Source organism: Mucor velutinosus, assembly GCF_035048745.1.
Source record: "Mucor velutinosus strain NIH1002 chromosome Unknown tig00001564, whole genome shotgun sequence".
Lineage (NCBI taxonomy): Eukaryota > Fungi > Mucoromycota > Mucoromycetes > Mucorales > Mucoraceae > Mucor > Mucor velutinosus.
This window is the reverse complement of record NW_027041906.1, coordinates 3,445,919-3,462,475: the sequence shown is the minus strand read 5'-3', so window position 1 is coordinate 3,462,475 and position 16,557 is coordinate 3,445,919. Positions and strand designations below refer to the sequence as shown.

The 16,557-nt window shown below is 41.6% G+C and overlaps 8 protein-coding genes across 8 annotated transcripts; 7 read left to right on the top strand and 1 right to left on the bottom strand.

Moving 5' to 3' along the window:
- Positions 1 to 946: 946 nt before the first annotated feature.
- On the top strand, positions 947 to 1,549 carry ATC70_011417 (uncharacterized protein; the record flags this gene model as incomplete). The annotated part of the gene is made up of 2 exons (XM_064830609.1): positions 947 to 1,308; positions 1,363 to 1,549. 2 exons carry the CDS (start codon positions 947 to 949, stop codon positions 1,547 to 1,549), a joined length of 549 nt encoding a protein of 182 aa, XP_064683111.1.
- A 704-nt stretch (positions 1,550 to 2,253) lies between these two features.
- Positions 2,254 to 3,651, top strand: ATC70_011416 (uncharacterized protein; the record flags this gene model as incomplete). The annotated part of the gene is made up of 6 exons (XM_064830608.1): positions 2,254 to 2,353; positions 2,417 to 2,452; positions 2,515 to 2,788; positions 2,843 to 3,204; positions 3,256 to 3,534; positions 3,590 to 3,651. 6 exons carry the CDS (start codon positions 2,254 to 2,256, stop codon positions 3,649 to 3,651), a joined length of 1,113 nt encoding a protein of 370 aa, XP_064683110.1.
- Positions 3,652 to 4,023: 372 nt separating this feature from the next.
- Positions 4,024 to 4,947, top strand: ATC70_011415 (uncharacterized protein; the record flags this gene model as incomplete). The annotated part of the gene is made up of 2 exons (XM_064830607.1): positions 4,024 to 4,624; positions 4,682 to 4,947. 2 exons carry the CDS (start codon positions 4,024 to 4,026, stop codon positions 4,945 to 4,947), a joined length of 867 nt encoding a protein of 288 aa, XP_064683109.1.
- Positions 4,948 to 5,126: 179 nt separating this feature from the next.
- Positions 5,127 to 5,485, top strand: ATC70_011414 (uncharacterized protein; the record flags this gene model as incomplete). The annotated part of the gene is made up of 2 exons (XM_064830606.1): positions 5,127 to 5,263; positions 5,383 to 5,485. The coding sequence occupies 2 exons, from the start codon at positions 5,127 to 5,129 to the stop codon at positions 5,483 to 5,485; spliced, it is 240 nt and encodes a 79-aa protein (XP_064683108.1).
- An 811-nt stretch (positions 5,486 to 6,296) lies between these two features.
- ATC70_011413 (uncharacterized protein) lies at positions 6,297 to 6,575 on the top strand (the record flags this gene model as incomplete). Its single annotated transcript, XM_064830605.1, has 1 exon — positions 6,297 to 6,575. The coding sequence occupies one exon, from the start codon at positions 6,297 to 6,299 to the stop codon at positions 6,573 to 6,575; it is 279 nt and encodes a 92-aa protein (XP_064683107.1).
- Positions 6,576 to 8,574: 1,999 nt separating this feature from the next.
- On the top strand, positions 8,575 to 9,675 carry ATC70_011412 (uncharacterized protein; the record flags this gene model as incomplete). The annotated part of the gene is made up of 3 exons (XM_064830604.1): positions 8,575 to 8,995; positions 9,059 to 9,355; positions 9,416 to 9,675. The coding sequence occupies 3 exons, from the start codon at positions 8,575 to 8,577 to the stop codon at positions 9,673 to 9,675; spliced, it is 978 nt and encodes a 325-aa protein (XP_064683106.1).
- Positions 9,676 to 10,190: 515 nt separating this feature from the next.
- On the top strand, positions 10,191 to 12,082 carry ATC70_011411 (uncharacterized protein; the record flags this gene model as incomplete). The annotated part of the gene is made up of 9 exons (XM_064830603.1): positions 10,191 to 10,349; positions 10,405 to 10,529; positions 10,592 to 10,640; positions 10,704 to 10,959; positions 11,026 to 11,124; positions 11,182 to 11,224; positions 11,286 to 11,324; positions 11,381 to 11,955; positions 12,015 to 12,082. 9 exons carry the CDS (start codon positions 10,191 to 10,193, stop codon positions 12,080 to 12,082), a joined length of 1,413 nt encoding a protein of 470 aa, XP_064683105.1.
- A 303-nt stretch (positions 12,083 to 12,385) lies between these two features.
- Positions 12,386 to 15,729, bottom strand: ATC70_011410 (uncharacterized protein; the record flags this gene model as incomplete). Its single annotated transcript, XM_064830602.1, has 10 exons — positions 12,386 to 12,911; positions 12,964 to 13,353; positions 13,408 to 14,187; positions 14,247 to 14,341; positions 14,400 to 14,698; positions 14,759 to 14,870; positions 14,927 to 15,164; positions 15,213 to 15,397; positions 15,484 to 15,628; positions 15,692 to 15,729. 10 exons carry the CDS (start codon positions 15,727 to 15,729, stop codon positions 12,386 to 12,388), a joined length of 2,808 nt encoding a protein of 935 aa, XP_064683104.1.
- Between the last annotated feature and the right edge of the window lie 828 nt (positions 15,730 to 16,557).

The window sequence follows — 16,557 nt, the reverse complement described above, 5'->3', positions numbered from 1 at the left end:
AATCCATTAACTCACAAAACTGTAATATGTATAAAGCATCCCTTGCATGCAAGTCAAAGAAATTTTAAGAGTTACAGTCATGATACCATTTCCTAATTCAGGTTTATTATTTTGAATACTGTCAAGCGATGTCTCTTTCTAATAGGTATAGTTATTTACAAAAATGCACCGACCAACACTTCTCCAACACATAATAAAATTCACATGTTTATCAATAAGGCACTCTCGTGTAACTGCAACACGGTATAGTATCACACAAAAATTTTCAATAGAGTCGGGAATTCTTAATCAGAAAAAAGAAAACAATGAGCAAGATGCTCACATTGACCGCCTGTTTCGCCCTTGCGGATTCTATCAAACTGCTTTCCGAGGACTATTAGTGATTTGCATTCAAATGAGTCTATGAACGGCAGGCTCGTGGTATGGCCATGCGTAATTTCAGGCACATTTAGACCAGCTATTGCGATATTATCCATTCAGCAGTTACACGAAACTCAAGGTAAAACTATCTTCAAGTTATTCTTCTTTCAAATCTGTATGCTGCGTTGTATGGGAATGAAATTTTTAGATGAATTATTGATATGAATGCGTAATGTTTATACATGTGCTGATAAGGTAGCTGATTGGCTTTATAAATAGTGCTGAGAGCAAGTAGTTTATGGCCTGCATGTTGCTCAAAAATGATGATATAATAGATGGTTATATCATCCGGGGTAACGTGGTGTCGTATTTAAGTATTTTAGATTAAGCTGATGGCAGAGCGAGTGAGTGAGAGTAGTAGGAAGGCTGAAGTAAAGGCTATTTTAGATGGATTTAATCTCGCCATCATTGGCTGGAGAAAATATTTGCGGGATCTAGTAAATGTTATGAGGGGTAAGGATCCCCTTTCTTCGTTCCGGCTTTCTCCACTTTCTCTAACTTTTTTGTTGTTTATCCTTGCTCAAAGATGAAGTTATTCAAGTCAACTCATGAATACAACTATGAATGGAGCTTAGTGTCTGCAGCTCAATGGCAGAAATACCCAAATCCCAATTGCCCTCATGTATCCCATGTAGATGTACTCAACCGTACTGTTGATCCTGAAACTGGCATCTTGACCACCGAAAGATTAATCACTGTTAATCAAAATATACCCACCATCATCAAAAAGATCTTAGGATCCAGCTCTACACAATACGTTAGAGAAATCTCCATCATTGACCCCAAAAAGAAGACATTGACCATGCGCTCCATCAACTTGACATTATGTAACCTGTTGAGCTGTGAAGAGACCATCGTTTACAAAGAACATCCTGAAGATCAACAAAAGTAAGTCTTGATTTCTGAGCATAGGGAGACACAATTACTCATTTTATATCATAGAACCCAATTTACTCAACAAGCAGCTATCAAGGCTGGTAGTTTAGTCAGTGGTTGGTCCAGCGTTTTGGAAGAGTTCTCTCTGCGTAGATTTCAACAAAATGCTGATGTTGGGCGTGCTGGTTTCAACAAGGTCTTGGAGCGTTTTGTTGTGATGGCAGAAGCACAACAAACAAAAACAGCAGCTTAAATTTTAGAAGATCACCCATCACTCCATTACCATTATTTATCATTCCATACAAGCATGCCTTCCTCTCCTCCTCTTCCTCAACAAAACGAAATTTACTGATGCTGTTTACACTTATTTATTACTACAAAAAAAGCTCATTCCTAGATGTATTTATTGAATAAAAATTTTCCATTTCAAAAACCAGAGAAAAAAAAAAAAAAAAAAAAAAAAAAAGAAGATTGCGGCTTGACTAGAAAATTCAGGGGTGAGATGCAATTATTAAACAAACATCAAGTACCGTATTGTGCTTGATATTTGTATTTGTATTATTATGGACAAGTGTAGCAGCGCATTTTTCATAGGCCATATTATCGTTATAATCGACACAGCGTATCATGGGCCCTTGTGATTGCAAGGCATCGCAGCAGCCAAATCAACGGATCGATGTTGACAAAATGAATCGCACAACTAAAAGAACAATGAGCATCTCAACCCCGTAGCTATTGCCATGATTTCATTATAAATTTGGCAGTGTCATAGTCTTATAATGGACCCCACATTCAGACATCTACGTCCACACGCATACGCACAGAATCACGCTGACAACATAAACGTATCAAATCAATTGACCAATCCTGAATTACAAGCTGACACATTTTTATTCATTATTTTCACACTCATTTCTCTTGGGTTTTCTTGATACTTTCTCTTTCGCATTTACCGCTATGGAATACCTGAATTTATACGAAGATTTTCTCTTGAAGAATGCCTCTCAAATCACCAGCATCGAATCATCCCTGAGATCCCTTACATACATTTTGCCTGGTATATATTTTCTATATCAGAATTGTGGCATTTGAATTAAAAATACCATCTATTTTTCCACAGGTAGATTCCATGATGCTGAATTAGCTTCTCAAGCACGTAAAGTAGATGTCAACATAGATCTACCTACTCGCATACTAAAAATTGCTGTTGGAATGTAGTGTATGCTGCTCTAAATCTCATAGGCTTGTATCACAACTCGATCTTGAGACGAGCCGCTCAAGCACACGCTGAAGAGAACAAGACTGGCCCTGTTGAAGAATCGACATTTAACAAATATCTCAAATTTTGGTCCTCCAAGTCAAAGCTGAATGCTACAGCTTCAACTGCGTTATCTGTGATTTCTTATACCCAAGTTTTGATGGAAATGGCAGTGCTTAAGAAGCTGGGCAAAAAGAAGCAATGGCAATTAATCGCTTCTTTGGAAGCCATCAAGTAAGTACTGCTCTAAGCGTCTGATGTTATGATGGCTTATCGTACACGTTGTAGAGTGATGTTGAGACTGACATTGTTCCAAACAACTGGACAACGCATGACACTCTATCCAACTCACTTACAAAGAGATGTCGATCCAGCAACCCTCGTTTCAGCTGGTTTGACTAGCAACATATCCAGCAAAGATGATGGATGGGTTGGACAAAGAACAGGTGTTACAGTGCCTTCTTTATCAAGCTCAATTGATCTTAATAATGGACTTAGAAACAAGAATGCACACACCGACGTAACAGAATATCTACTATCCAAGGTATTGACGCCCGAGAAATTGCGTAAACCCGAGCAGATGGTTCAAGTCCAAAAGAACATTTCAAAATTGGGCGAATTACTCTATATTTTAAGACCTCTGGTCTATGGTAAGAAGGATGTCATGTGAGGTCTTTTCGTTGAATTGACACTCTGTGTAGTATTGTCAATTTTGCGTTGGGGCAAAAAGTCATGGAGACCATGGTTTATTTCATTTTTGGTGGAGCTTGTCTCTCAGATTGCAGTTAGAAAGGGCTACGAATCAGCAAATAAGGGCCGCAACCACATGATGACATTGGAGAAGCAGGAATTCAACAGAAGATTAAAAGCAATGGTTCTGAATGTGATGAGAGGTGCATTTTACCTCAAGATCACTCGTCCACGCTTGGAGAGATTCTGCAATCATACCGAATCAAAGCCCATTATATCCATGGCAGCAGGTAAGGATAAATGTCACTTGCGAGGGTGTTTCTTTACTAAAAAAAGCGTTAAAAGGTGTTCTTCGCGATTACTTGCCTCTCTGGGAACAGATTTACTTTTACACTTCAGCTTCCTAGTAGCATCAATAATAAAGAGGCAGTTGGTTCTTCAACAAAAGAAGATCCCCGAGAACATTTTAGGTCTACCAATCAATCGTTGGGTTTCACCAGCTGTTTATCTTGGTGCGATATTGGTATAATTTTCTTTCCAGCAATGAGTTTAGTTCCTTTTCTCTCTCTTTTTCGCTTTTTGCTCTTTTCGTCTCTACCATGTTGTTCAGTTCAAGGATACAGCTCACTACATTTGTGCTAGCTAGCTGTTTCCTGCTATATTGGTTGTTTAGTAGCCCTTCAATACCACCAGTGCAGTGGAATTCAAACAAATGTAACTTGTCAAATCCACCAGACCACACTACAACAATACAAGGTGCTCAGTATTCGTACATCAATATGAACAATGATAACGGCCAAACAGAGCTCCAGGGCAACCATTCTGGACACGTTCTGATTCTCACCCCATTCAAGCAATCTGTGCAGTTTATTGATCGATTCTTTGACAATGTAAATAAGTTGACTTACCCTCATTCTCTCATCTCTTTGGGCTTCTTGGTGTCTGATTCGACTGACGGAACTATCGAGAAGTTGAGAGAAAGGGCAGAGCTTGAATCAAGGGCAGAATCATGGAAACGATTTCACAGTATTGCTATATTTCAAAAGGATTTCAAGTTTGAGCTGGCATCCAACGAAGATCGCCATGCTTTTGAAGTTCAAGTTAAGCGTAGAAACATCATGGCGAAAAGTAGAAACACATTGCTTTCAGCAGCTCTTAACGAAAAGCATGAATGGGTACTCTGGTTAGATGGTGATGTTACTGAATATCCAGAAACCTTGCTGGAAGAGCTGATCGGGATGGATAAAGACATGTTGGTACCCAATTGCTACTGGCACTCGTATAACGAAGAAGGCGGCTATGACAAGAACAATTGGCAGGAGACGGCCGAAAGTTGGGAGTTCCAAAAGACGATTCCAGCTGATCAAGTGCTGGTAGAAGGTAAAGTGTGGTAGAGTAAAACTCTAAAAACTTGGCATTAACATGATGTATTCATAGGGTATCCTGAACTGATTACTCATAGGAAGCTGATGATTGATATGAGATTTGAGAACGGCAATACAGATTTGTTCCATGCTGTACCTCTGGATGCTGTTGGTGGTACTTGTACATTAGTCAGAGCAAGAGTGCATAGAGACGGTGCTATATTCCCTCCATTCCCTTTCCAACATCAAGTAGAAACTGAAGGCTTGGCAAAAATGGCAAAATCATTAGGATATGAAGTGTGGGGCTTACCAAATTACTTGGTATATCATTACATTTAACTTGCCTGGCTGCATTCCCTACTCCTTCTTCTGCTCTCCCTCTCCCTTTGCTTTGTTTTATCCCCTTGATTTGCTATCATTATATACTAGTCACGAAATAGAAATAAAAGCCCATGGATTATGTTGCCTTCGAGACAGATGCACATTGATTTTTTTGTACTGGAAAAACACTACTTGACATGGAAAACTTGGAGTTTTTAGAAGTTAGTGACGATGAAGAAGAGTGTTTCTACGAAGTAGAAGCCATTGTTGGGATGCATATCACCGAAGACGGTGAACGCATGTATGAAATCAAGTGGAAAGGTTATAGTTCATCGTAGTAAGTACTCTGAAAAAAAAAACATAAAGGTTGTGGCTCATATTCACTCATTGCATCCAGAGTATCAGATCTGTACATGACGCATCAATAATTGACGCTTTTTATTTCGTTGATAGGGAGAACACATTTGAGCCTGAACGCAACTTGAATTGCCCAGAGTTGCTAAAGGCATTTTTGGAGAAAGTTAATGCAAGTAATAAAGAGGAACAGCAGCAATAAAATCCTAGAATAAAGCCCTTGCATCTCCATCTGCCAACAAATAAATTCATTTTGACATTATCACGCAAAGCACTCATTGCATTTTTGAAAATTGATGTTTTATTGATTGCTCAGAAGGCGGTGGGGTTTGTTTTTGGTGAATTAAGATTGATGATCACAGTCTAGCCGTTCTCTCTTCAGCAATGTTTGTCATTGAAATTTATCAAAACAGTGCAAGATACTGGTTATCAATGCGTATTGCCTGCTAGGTTATCATGTCTGTGAATCAGTCTATACGCACATTAAAAAATTTTCGGTCACCTTTTATGGCTGGTAAGCAAATTTTAGAAGTGCACTCAGTCCGGATGTCGAGATCTGCTATTTAAGATATTCATCCACTCCCAGTTTTAGATTCTTTCTCTTTGTCTTCATCCATAATCAAATATGGTAAGTTGTCTATACATCAAGTCCATCCATCCATCCATCCATCTAACACAATATGCTATTCAATTAGTCCAACAAGAAGGTTGCCCCCAAGGTCGTCGAGAAGGTTACTCTCGGTCCTCAAGTTCGTGAAGGTGAGCTGGTTTTCGGTGTTGCTCACATCTTTGCTTCTTTCAACGATACCTTCGTCCATGTCACTGATCTCTCTGGTCGTGAAACTATCTCTCGTGTCACTGGTAAGTGTTGGATTGTTATGTAAAGGACGCCACTTTCCATCTTGCTATAAGATGGAGAGTCTGAGCGGCGTGTGTTTATTTGTTCATCTTATTGACTTATACACATCCCCCTCCCTGTGTACCTTTTTGTGTTTTTCTGTTCTGTAGGTGGTATGCAAGTTAAGGCTGACCGTGATGAGTCTTCTCCTTACGCTGCTATGTTGGCTGCCCAACAAGTTGCTGCCAAGTGTAAGGAACTCGGTATCAACGCTCTCCACATTAAGCTCAGAGCTACTGGTGGTACCGGTACCAAGACTCCCGGCCCTGGTGGTCAAGCTGCCCTCCGTGCTCTTGCCCGTGCTGGTATGAGAATTGGTCGTATTGAGGATGTCACCCCCATTCCCACTGACTCTACCCGTAGAAAGGGTGGTCGTCGTGGTCGTCGTCTCTAAACGGGTCGCTTCATACGTGCGCTATCCTTCTACATATTTCTGCATTTTTTTTTACATACAATTATGAATTAATAAATTCTTGTAATTGCTTTTATTTGTACATATTATATCTCTGAAACGAAGTGTATATCCGTGTGTTTATCAATTCATATATTTCGCATCCAGGATCGTATCTGAATGAGAAATTTACAACGATTTCATCTGTAAGGTATAAAAATTGACAATAAAAAAAAAATAGAATAGCCATGCTATTCTATAACGCTTTTCAGTTTGCAACCCCTTTATAATTAGCTTTTAACAGCATCGAATATCATCACAAAACGCATGGCAATACATTCGCCAGCTAAAAATTATTCATTCCTCGACTGTCATTTTGTCACTCGAAATGGAAATTTTTGATGCATTTTCGACTTGCCCCAAACTATTTTGCTAGATTCGACTATATAAGTCGTGCTGATTTTCTCATACTCCCTTAAGCTTCTTTGGAGTACTTTTCAAGGCACATCTAATGGTGTCATTTATAAGACATGTTTTGAATGAACTTATTGAGAAATTCTTGAAAATATGAAACGAGGTTTTTGGCCAAAATGTAGAGATTTTACTTGGTAAGGTTCTACAAAGAGAGTTTCAGGTGTTGCTTTGGATTGAGAGGAACATTTTGAATTAATACATGCCATAGTAAAAGTCTTCATTTTGGAGGCGAAAAACGCGATCGTTTGGTTTTCGATAAAAATTATGAGGTACCCCTCATGGTTTTTGAATAATTTTTGGCCATGTTTTTTTTTGGTCCCAAAAAGTTGAGCAAACGTGTCAGAAAGTAAGTGCTAGACGAGAGCAAGTGTTTGGTGCTATTCTGAAGGTCTAAAGCGGCCTCTTTCATGAGATAACGCGACTCAAATGCACCAAAATTTCAGTCTGTTCTGCATACATTTGAATGGTAAGAGGTAATGCAAGTAAAATGGTTGCCCGCATACGAATTATTTCATTAGCACAAGCGGGGGGGGGGACATCGTAGAAGCGTTATATTTACAGCTCTAGATCGTTTGTGGACATTATCGCAGGATAGAAAGCAGACAAGATGGAGAGCCTCAGTAAATATCAGTAGGATGATCGAAATTGAAAATGCTCTCTGCAGTATATGTAAATCAGAACAATTGCGCTGGCTGCCAAATATGAGGTAATAAGATGGATCATCCGAGTTGTCATTTCTTGAATGGAAGAATATTCGCAGTAGACTGGCGAAGGAGTCTCTTTGACAGATGAGCTCCGTTTGGCGGGGCAAAGTTTGTCCGTTGGTAGACATTGGCGATTATCCTACTGGAAAAAAACAAACAGGGCCACTTGCTAGTCATTTATTGATCTTGATGGCAGCACACCCCTCTATTCCATTATTGAGATTGCCCTACTTGGCATTATCTACGGCGATTAGGGATTTTAGCAGATACTGGTATTCGCACGGGTCATAAACAAGAATTTGCATCTGTTCTGTTCTGAACGATTATCAAGGATAGGCAAGGGAGGCTGCGCCTTTAGAGAGATCCCAAAGGTTACCGAATTAGCATAAATTGACAATTCTGGATCGTGTAACAAGACTTGGACCGTAAACTAGAGACGTTGTTCATGATGTAAATGACTGCGGTAGCTGAGGATTTGTCCTTGGATCCATGGCCATTGGGAGGCAAAAAGTCATTTGCTTTCTGATTAAGCGAACCCCGATTATACCGATGATTACTAATTCACTTGGTTGGATCAACAGAGTTTCATCTCCAAGATATACTTGAACAATCTACGAGATAGAGGATATTTTGCTAAAGAACATCTGGAAGCGTTGGCTAAAGAAATATAGAAAAATAGGGTTCAAATTGTAAGATCCTGTTCGACATTTCACAAATGAGATTGCAGAAATGTAGAGAAGATCTGTGTTTATAAATAGCCCTAAGGGTGCTGTCAAAATGAAAAATCTTCCATTTCTCTTTCTTCACATCTCTGCTGAATTTATATGACTATCCAGCTTTACAAGTGGCCATTTACCGAGCAATTAAAGCGATATCTCGCTCAAAACGGACCCACCACATCCACCATGTTGGGTCTTTTATTGCAAACCGGTCTGTACCCCTCGGTAGATCCCATCAAACCAGTCATTTGGTCATCGCATCCTGATCCATTCAATACGAGCAATGTAGTTGTTTGGATCATTGACAGAGGCGGATGCTTTTTGCGCACTCTTGTCACTTCCAAGATTCATCTAGACCAAGCACCCATGAACCCGGATAGCGTTGCCAAGTTGAGAGCTGGTGAGAACTGCTTGAACAAGCCATTGTTTGTAAACCCTGATGACGAAGCATTGTATCAGCACAGTATGCAAGTATATGCTTCTGTTTTGGATCATTTCATTTCTGAAAACTACACAGCTGATGATGGTATAGTAGACAGATGCTTTTAACTTTTGTCATGAAGCCGCCAGAACTAATCAGTTAATGTAGAGATCAAATTGGACGACACAGGCTTATTGTGGACACCGGTATTGAGCAAATTATTAGACATGCAGCTTCTGTCAAAATGCTTTATTTTTGTTAGGAAGGCATCGCTTCCATTACCGTCTATCCAACTGCCTGAAGGAGCTATCATGGATCGCTTAACCAGCCAAGAAGACGTGATGCTTACAAGAAATAGAAACAAGATTCTTTTTGATCCCAAATACGTTGAAGATGGTTGTCATATGTCCAGTGGCATCCGAATCAATGGTGACTTGGCCGCGAATGCCTTTACGCACAGAGACAGTACTGTATTTTGACATTCAAAGTTGTAAACGCTGGGATTGACGCATCGTTTCTCTATAGTGCTTGTTGGCGCACTACATGTGCTGCCAGAGTATCGCCGCAGAGGATTCGCAGAGATGGTCTTATCTGATATCTGTAAACAGCACAAGGAATTCTTCCAACATCAACTACCAGCTGACATCTCTCTAGACCATGTTTACTTTACTGCCTGTGTTGAACTGTACAACGTTCCTAGTGCTAGCTTCTTTACGAAAGCAGGCTGGACAAGCGTTGGTGCTGGCACACAATGGATCCAAGGAAAGAGAAGAGCTCAACAATAGATATGATAGACGTACCTGTTGAAATAAAGCCAACCTTGGCCATCCGAATGGCTGGGTAATTGGTTTTACCACAATTGCTGTACCACCTTGTTGTCATGTTTGGTGAGAGAAGAAACATGCGATTACGTCCTCTTGTGATAGTTTGTAGTGATGGGCTGGGCATGGATACAATGGAATGACTGTGTATCGTCTGCTCATCATTATGATACCATGCCTCCAGTTGAGCTTACAACGATCTCTGGTGCGCTCGACAAATGTGCCAGCGCAGAATGAGCTCATCATTCAGAGCGAACACTACATCCTATTCTATCGATCCTCTTTGTGACTCCACACACACTTGAACACCTCCTTCCAAATAGTACCTAAAGACACACTCACAAACCTAATCCAAACTTACGAAAGGGAATACAGGCAGAACCGAAACCTTTTTAGTCTTTTATTTTTTATTTTTTTTTTCTGTCCTGTTTGAGATTTCCTTCTTTCTTCCATCTTCTTTTCCTTTTGCCTACATTAACATGGCTAGAAAAACGTTCAAGACCATAGAAGCAGATGTGGATGCCGGCACACATGATGATCGACTTTACAACAAGGCGTTTGAGGGCTTTAGAGCCAGCTTGAGAAATACCCTCTTACCTCTTGTTCGCCACGAAACTCCCATATTGGCCTCCATGCAGGTAAAGCAATCTACTGAAGCCTTGTGTTGTCATTCCAACGCTTTTCTACCCATAGAAATCAATCCGCACACCTGGTTTAGATCGATATTTTGTTTGGACAGCTAATTTGGGTACGCATACATTTTTCATGATCTTCCTGCCAATCTTGATTTGGTTCGGCAATGCAGAGCTTGGTAGAAAGTGAGTTTTGATGGAGCTTTTTTTTATGGAGTCTGTCAACGTTGACCATTTTGTATGTGTAGTGTTGCATTTCTAGCAGCTTCCGGTGTGTTTTGGTCCGGATTTGTCAAGGCAAGTAAGCTTGTTGAAGACTATCTGTCTTTCTAGCCGTCTAATGATCACAATGCCATGTAGGATTTCTTGTGTCTTCCTCGGCCCCTATCGCCACCAGTGCATCGATTGACCATGTCGCCTTCCGTTGCTCTGGAATATGGATTTCCCTCAACACATTCGACTAATTCAGTCTCAGTAGCCTTGTTCTTGATGTCAATGGCATGTGAAAAGCTCGCCCCTGAGTCACCTGCTCGTTTAATCAGTGTCATTGCATGTACATTTTACGCTGTGAGTGTTGTGTTTGGCAGAGTCTATTGCGGCATGCACACAGTGACAGGTTTGTATTTGTGAGAGGAATCGGCTAGGAAACATGTGCACTCATCGTTTTAATTTCTATGAAAAGATTGTATTGGTGGATCCATTTTAGCTTATTTGGTTTACCTGGCTCAATGGACGTTTAAGGATCAATTCAACGCATTATTCACAAGCCAATCATACTGGGGTAAGTGGAAGCTGCTTTATCAAGAATGGAATGGGTATTCATCCGTTTTCCCTGTAGTGTTCATGGCGATTCCCATCTGCTTAATGCTTGTCTCCCTCCAGTAAGTAGTTGTTGCACACACGAGAGATGCCTGAAAAACTCAATCTATCCGCCTGCTCTAGCCCTGATCCCATGGAGAGATGTCCTTGTTTTGAAGACAGGTAAATAGTTGCAGTGCGGATCAGTAGAGACGCAGCCAGTAACCACTTCTTTGCAGTGTTTGCTTTATGGGTGTGTTGATTGGACTAATGCCAGGAAGTTGGCTGTGTAACCAGACAGACTTTTGTTACACTGGGTTGTCTTCATCTGTTTTATCAACACACATTGGCATCATGGGTGCCTTGTTTTTGCTAGTCAAGTTAGTCGCTGGCGTCGCTTGTCTGTTCATTTGGCGCATCGGTTGCAAGAAAGTCTGCTATTACATTTTGCCTCCAATTTATAGAGTATTCAACCTTCCTCACCGCAAGTTTGAAATTGGAGCCAGAACATACAAAAGTTTGCGCAGAGAAAGCATCCACCCTGTCCCCTCTGTCTTGGATTTCCAATCCATCACTGGCAACATGGAGGACCATGAGCATGTGGGTATCCAATCTGCTATTGATCTGAGAGAAGCTCAGGATCAAAAATTGTCTTATCGTGGTGGTGGTGGTGGTGGTGGTGTCAAGGAAGAGATGCCCATCTCAACATTTGCCAACGACAAGGAGGCGTTTGATCCCACTTCACTCTTAATCGTCGAGGATGCTCCACTTAGATATGATGTGGACATTGTCACCAAATTGATCGTATACGCTGGTAAGGCTTGTTTGTATAGGCTGATCAATGTGTGTTGCTGTACTGATTTGTTTCTTTAGGCATTGGATTTGTTGCCGTGTATGTGGTCCCAATGTTGTTTCAACTAATGTCCCAGTTTACTGTATAAATATATATATATATATATCCCCTCTCTCTTTATCGCCTTTATATAACTCACTCTTAAACTATCCCCCATCCACTTTTAATCTTATTGTCCATGCGAAATGACGTTCTGAAGTGGGCTTAATTATTAGTCGTGCCTGTCTCCCAGTTCGCCATTTTGCCTATCATACTACTTGTCTCCAATATACATACCATTTTTAATGCAACTGTCTATTATCCACTAGACGCACAAGCACTGATTTGAGTTAGTATAATACAGTTTTTATTTATGACAAAAAGCGACGCATTTTAATTTAAAAGGAGGCCGTTAGAATAGACCAATGACCTCTCCATTGTCATCTAAATCAACATCAAAGAAACAAGGGCGCGTAGGCAAGCCTGGCATTGTTTGCATAGTGCCAACCAAAGGATAGAGGAAACCTGCACCGACAGAGGCACGGATATCACGGATAGGTACAGTGAATCCAGTAGGAACACCCTTCAGGGCAGGATCATGACTGAAACTGTATTGTGTCTTGGCCATACAAATGGGAAGAGGAGCAAAACCTTGACGGGTATAAGTTTCAATCTTTTCCTTGGCCAAATCACTGAATTCAACACCATCAGCACCGTAAATCTCGCGACAAATGGCCTCAATCTTCTTTTCAATAGGGAGATCAAGCTCGTACAAGAACTTGAAGTCGGTAGGTTGCTCACATGCTTTGATGACAGCCTTACCAAGATCAACAGCGCCAGCACCGCCACGAGCCCAATGATCACAAGCAACAGCATCAAAGGCACCGGCTTTCAATGAAAGGTCACGAACGAGTTCCATTTCGGCATCCGTATCATTACTATATACACAAGTCAGTTCAATTATCTCAACAACCTCTGAGAACGGCTTACGTGAAACGGTTGACAGCAACAAGTACGGGAACACCAAATTTCTTTGCGTTTTGAATGTGCTTGACCAAGTTGCAACAGCCCTTTTCTAACAGTTCCAAGTTCTCTCCAACGTAGGCTTCAGGCAAAGGTTTACCAGCAATGATCTCAGGTCCATCGCCGTGAGTCTTGAGAGCTCTGACAGTAGCAACAATGACAACAGCATTGGGCTGCAATCCAGATACACGACACTTGATATCAAAGAACTTTTCCATACCCATATCAGCACCAAATCCGGCTTCAGTGATAACATAACCTGGCTCCATATCAGCACCGTCAGAACCAGCCAACTTGAGTGCAATCTTATCAGCCAAAATGGAAGAGTTGCCATGAGCAATATTGGCAAAAGGGCCACTATTAAGTAGGTGTAAGTTGCTTATTAACCAGTATGCTTACGATAAAACTTACGCGTGAACAATCGTAGGCGTACCCTCAAGGGTTTGCATTAAGTTGGGCTTAATAGCATCCTTCATCAACACGGTCAAGGCACCGCCAATACCGAAATCATCAGCAGTAATGGGCTCACCGGCCTTGGAGGAAGCAACTACCATGTTACCCAATCTCTGTCGCATGTCCTTCAAATCAGTAGCCAAAGCAAGCACAGCCATGACCTCACTAGCAACAGTGATGTCGAAGCCTGTCTGGCGTTCCATACCCTTTTCAGTGGGGGCTTGACCAATGGTGATCTTGCGCAAGAAACGGTCATTGACATCGACACCGCGTTGCCAGGTAATGGTGTTGGGATCAACATCCAAACGTACGAAACGGGAGATTTCATCTTGATCCAATTCAGCAGGATCCGTCTTGTTGATACCTAGCTTTTGAAGACGCTTCAACATGACAGGCGCAAATGAACGAACACCCTTCTTGGCAGGACACAAGCGATTGAACAAGGCCTTGTCAGTTTGAGTGTTCTCGTGGAATATACGTGCGTCAATAGCAGCAGCCATCAAGTTGTTGGCAGCCGTGACAGCATGAAGATCGCCTGTCATGTGAAGATTGAATTCGTCCATGGGGATCACTTGAGAGTAACCGCCACCAGCAGCACCACCCTTGATACCAAATGTAGGGCCCTGAGAGGGCTGACGGACACACGCAAAAGCAGCCTTGTTTAAGTGAGCACCCAGGGCTTGCACGAGACCAATGGTCGTAGTAGACTTGCCCTCGCCAAGAGGAGTAGGAGTAATACTGTATATACGCTGATTAGCATAGGATGATCTCTTTACCACAGATACCAATGCACATACCCAGTAACTACAATATAGCGACCATCTTTACGGTGATCAAGTCTGTCCAAGACATCAAGGTTGATCTTTGCTTTGGCAGTGCCATACAGCTCATACTACAAGCACTGGTTAGCATATACTGACCCGAATAAAAATAGAACCACAATACAATACCTCGCTAGCACTCAGACCAATTTCTTTGCATAGTTCATCAATGTGCTTGGGAGTTTGAGCCTTCGCAATTTCAATATCAGAGGGAACGGGTTCCTTTAAATCCAATTCAAGAGCAGAAATATCACGCTTACGGCTCAAAGTTAACCAACGCTCAGCACTGATGGCGGTATTTTGCATCAACATGGCAACTGTCATAGGGCCAACGCCTCCAGGAACAGGTGTGATGAAGGATGCAACCTCCTTGGCCTTTGCAAATTCAACGTCACCAACCCAACGAATACCAGACTTCTTGGTGGCATCTGAAAGTGTTTCAACTCTTGAGCTATCTGGGACCACAAAAACACACCTTGATAGCTTACCTTCAACAGCGTTGGTTCCAACGTCAATAATAACGGCTCCCGGTTTGATCCAGTCTCCCTTAACAAGCTCAGTCTTGCCAGCAGCAGCAACCACGATATCAGCTGCTCTGACCTATATCCAACAAATCAGTCCATCTAGACATGCTGTATAAGCAGTACGAAACATACAATGGCTTCAATGTCAGGTGTCTTGGAGTGACAAAGGGTAACGGTGGCATGTTCAGCTGTGAGTAATGTAGCAACAGGCGCACCGACAATATCACTGCGGCCCACAACAGCAGCTTGCTTGCCAGCAATGTCAATACCTGTAGATTTCAGCAAATGAATGATGCCCTTTGGGGTGCAAGGCAAGAAGAGAGGATCACCGCCCTTCTTGGCCATGTTGCCAATATTGATGGCATGGAAGCTACGATATGTCAGTCTGTTGCTCTGGTCTTTGCCACGAATGACTTACCCATCTACATCCTTTTGATAGTCGATAGCTTCAATCACAGCAGCCTCACTAATGTGGGAAGGCAATGGCATTTGAACGAGGATACCATGGATTTTGTAATCGTTGTTGAGTTGCTTGACCTTTCTTAAAAGTTCGCTTTGACTGATGGTCTCGGGCAGCTTTTCCATGGTAATGGAGATGCCAACCTATATGTGCAACGTATGAATATTCATGCCAGCAACACACAGTAGCAGCAGGAACATTCTGTGCCTTATGCAACTAAACGGCTTACCTCTTTAGCAGCCTTATCCTTCATTTTGACATAGATGGATGAATCCTCGCGAGCACCCACTTGGATCATGGCCAAATGAGGGCTGAAATGAGGATACTTTTCCTTGATGGCCAGGATCTTGTCTTTGGTTTCGTTGCGAACAGCTCTAACGTCAAGACATAGGTTAGACATGTCAGATTGCAGCAGATCAGCCAGCAGAATACTTTACTGAGCAATCGCTTTTCCGTCAATGAGGGTTGCAGTCATGTTACTATATGAGCGTTTGAGAACGGACAAAGAGGTGAAACGTGAACGCGAGAGGGCTGACAGCATTTAAAAACGAAATGGAAGTGTGCGTGTGACAATTGATGGAAGGCCGGGGAGTGTAAAACGAAAGATGCTCTTTGAATAGCCGAAGGAAAGCACCATAAAGCATCAAGATCTATTGTTGCAATATGTATTACCCTTAAAAGACAGTCCATTTCAAGATCATCTCTTGTTGTGTCTCAATCTTGATTTCGATGAGACTTTTGACTAGTATACAACCATTGGCATCAAGTTCCAAAGGAGCTCATCTGCCAGCAGCCAAACCAAATGTTGGATATGAAATCTTGTTTGATTGAAGATAGCGAAGAGAAAAGCATATTTTCTCGAAGCATTGTATCACAGAAGGAGATGGAGAGACTATCAGGGCGGGGTCCTCGAAAAGCAGCAGCGTCTGACTCACCCTAAATTTGTCATTCGGCAAAAATTGCATAATACATTGATTTAGTGTAGCAAGATGTCACTTTATAATAATTTGTTTATTGATCTACAATGTGGCTGTCATGATATATGGCCGTGCTAGTTACATATGAAAGTACTGGTTTGCTTGCCTGCTTACATGTGCATTTCTTTTGCTTCGTCATTCAGTGGGTTGATTTATCAAATGAAGATTATCTGTAGCATTTGTTCGCAAGAAATTGGACGCAACGACGCCGTATCGTTGGCCGTCTGTGGCCATGTATTCGATTTGACCTGGTATACACGCTGATCGTTTAGCATCTCTCTCAACAACCGCTGATTTCAGTTTATAGTATTTTGCACTGCTTACAG